General features: G+C 45.9%; 1 protein-coding gene across 1 annotated transcript; it reads right to left on the reverse strand.

Annotated features, from left to right (window-relative positions):
• Window positions 1-2,162: 2,162 nt before the first annotated feature.
• LOC145890311 (uncharacterized) lies at window positions 2,163-2,849 on the reverse strand. The gene has a single exon (XM_082981319.1). The coding sequence runs from the start codon at window positions 2,847-2,849 to the stop codon at window positions 2,163-2,165; it is 687 nt and encodes a 228-aa protein (XP_082837445.1).
• Window positions 2,850-3,068: the final 219 nt, after the last annotated feature.

Below are 3,068 nucleotides of genomic sequence, written 5' to 3' on the forward strand. Positions count from 1 at the left end.
CAACAATATCAATATTAACGTGGTAAAATCGCGCTTTGGGGATTTCATAACGATGAAGAGGAGAACGTACGTGTGTTTGTATCTTTGCACGTTGGCATTGCAAGCATTGCCGAGCCCACATGCAACTTGCTTGTTCAAACCATGCCACACAAACCTTGACGAAATCATTTTGCGTGTTGTTCTGATTGATGGATGGGCTAGACCATGAATAGCGTCGAACACCTTTCTTTGCCATGATGGCGGGATGATTGGTCTGCAAACACCAGTGGACACATCACATAAAAGTCTCACCTGTGAGGTGTCCATCACAACTTCCTTAATTTGTAAGTTGGATACGGCAGTGCGGTAAGCTTGTACTTTGGGAACATGCTGCGCTTTGGCAAGAGCAATGTGATCCAAATTGATTGCAGGATTTTCAATGGAGCCAATCACTGCTCTGGATAAGGTATCAGCAACACAATTGTATTTACCTTGTACATGGCGAAGGTCCGTTCTATATTCGGATATGGCGTGGCGCTGTTGTCTTGCTGACCATGGATCCGGTGCCCTTTGTAACGCAAAAGTCAACGGTTTGTGGTCGGTGTAGAGGATAAATATGCGGCCCTCTAGGAAGTATCGGAAATGACGAATAGCCAGATGAGCCGCCAGCAACTCTCGGTCGAAAGCGCTGTATTTCATCTCGTTAGCACGCAAATGACGGCTAAAAAATGCAAGAGGTTTCCAAACCCCGTTTATATGCTGTTCAAGCACCGCTCCTACAGCCCTATCGGATGCATCAACAGTCGGGGCGACTGTGGCATCAGGATGTGGGTGGTTAAGTTTGGTTGCATTTACCAGTGCAAGTTTTGCTGCGTCAAAAGCACATTGCAAATCACGAGACCACTGCAGCTGAGCATTCCTTTTTGACATGGAATTATAAATGGGGAACATGATACTTGCGGCAGAAGGAATAAATCTGTGACAAAAGTTTATCATTCCAGCAAATCTCTGCAAACCTTTAACCGTGGTGGGCCGAGGAAATTTTTCTATGATTTCCACTTTACTGGGCAAAGGTTTTGCGCCTTCGGCATCAACCAAATGACCTAGAAACTGGATTTGTTTTTTTCCAAAAACACATTTCTTTAAGTTGATTAAAAGGCCACATTCCTGCAGGCGGCGGAAAAGCTGTTCTAGGTGTAATTTATGTTGACTTGGGGAACTGCTGGCCACCAGTATGTCGTCCAGGTAAACAAAAACAAATGGTAAAGATTGACATACCTGGTCCATAAGCCGTTGAAAAGTCTGGGCTGCATTTTTCAGACCAAAAGGCATTCTTAAGAATTCAAACAGTCCAAACGGAGTTATGATAGCAGTTTTTTGGATGTCTTTCTCTGCAACAGGGACCTGGTGGTAGCCCCGAACTAGGTCGATCTTCGAAAATATCGTGGAGCCGGACAACCGCGATGTGAAGTCTTGGATGTGCGGAATGCTGTAGCGATCTGGCTGGGTGGACACATTTAGGCGGCGGTAGTCACCGCAGGGGCGCCATTCACCTGATGGCTTTGGAACCATATGTAGTGGTGCGGCCCAAGGACTGGATGAACGACGAATGATACCATCTTGGCAAACTCCGCTCTAGCGATTGCAAGCTTTTCGGGGGATAAACGACGTGCCTTTGCATGAACCGGTGGTCCAGTTGTGCAAATGTGATGCTGGACCTTGTGTCTGGGTACAATGCTGGAAAACTTCGGTGCAGTTAAAGACGGAAATCGTGAGAGAAGTCTTGTAAAATCTTCAGTGGATGTGGTCAATTTGCAAATGCGCGACGATTTGTCATTTGTGGCCTTTATAGGAATGCTGACGAATGATGTTGAATGAACAAGGCAACTGTGGCGTAGGTCTACCAGCAAGGAATGTGCACGCAGAAAGTCGGCTCCCAGAAGAGGTTGCGTTCCAACGAAATTTGTCAGCTGCGAGTTCCAGGTTGAGTACCTTTTCCCAAAAAGTATTAATCCTGCTGCCGTTAGCTGCAATTAACTTGATTCATTTAGCTTGCTGTTGACGAGCAAGACGTGATGCCGGAAAAACGCTTACCTCGGCGCCTGTATCAACTAAGAAATAACGACGAGTGGTTTGATCCCAAATGTGAAAGAGGTTATGAGCTTTGCCGGCCGATGAAGTAACTAACAACGGCCGGCTGACGAGTTTCCCTGGAAACTGCAGGGAGGTTGACATTTCTTTGCCTTTTCACCAAAGCGCTGATGGTAAAAACAAAGTCTCTGATTTGCTGCAGTGCGTGTCGATGCACGTGGAGACGCCGCGAGCGTGTTGCGCTTGTCTACCTTTGCGAGAGCCGTGAACGCGTGGCGCTCCTCGCTTCTTGCCTGCCAAAGAGTGGTAGCACGTCGTGCAAAAACACGTGGGTCGTCAAAATCTTCGTTTGCGAGTATAATTCGTATTTCTTCGGGCATCCTTTGCAGAAAGATATATCGAAAAAGGAAACACGGCTTATGACGGCCTAACAATGACAGCATCTCATCCATTAATTCTGCTGGAGATCGGTCTCCAAGTTCAGATGTATGTAACAGTTTATGCGCTCTTTCATAATCTGAGCAGTCGTAAGTGTTTATCAAACGTTGCTTTAGGTAATTGTACTTATCGTGATCCGGTGGGTTTTCCAATAAATCCAATAGTCTACCGGCGCTTGCTTGATCCAGGGACGAAACAACGTAAAAATATTTCGTTTCATCAGCAGAAATGCTTCGTAGCGCAAACTGGGCTTCTGCTTGCTGAAACCATATTCTTGGTTGCTGTGTCCAAAACGTTGGCAGTTTCATAGCAACTGCGTGCATGGCAGGAGTTTCTTCCATATCCTCAAACGTTCGGGGTCACCAATTGAAGCGGGTGCTTTGTAACGTGTATTTTTCTGAATGCGCGTCGTTGCCAGAAAACGCTTAATTGTTTCGAGACGCGCAGAAAAAGGCAATACTAAAAGCAAAACTTATCACGCTTCAGTGAATTCAAGGGTGGCATCCGCCACAACATCATGAATTTGCCAAAAATTTATTGGAACATTTTGTCAAAGAAAT

The sequence above is a fragment of the Ascidia mentula genome, chromosome 2, assembly GCF_947561715.1.
Source record: "Ascidia mentula chromosome 2, kaAscMent1.1, whole genome shotgun sequence".
Lineage (NCBI taxonomy): Eukaryota > Metazoa > Chordata > Ascidiacea > Phlebobranchia > Ascidiidae > Ascidia > Ascidia mentula.

Bases quoted from the DNA above. Each gene is read 5' to 3' on its own strand.
- LOC145890311 (XM_082981319.1), bottom strand. From the start codon at position 2,849: ATGGAAGAAACTCCTGCCATGCACGCAGTTGCTATGAAACTGCCAACG.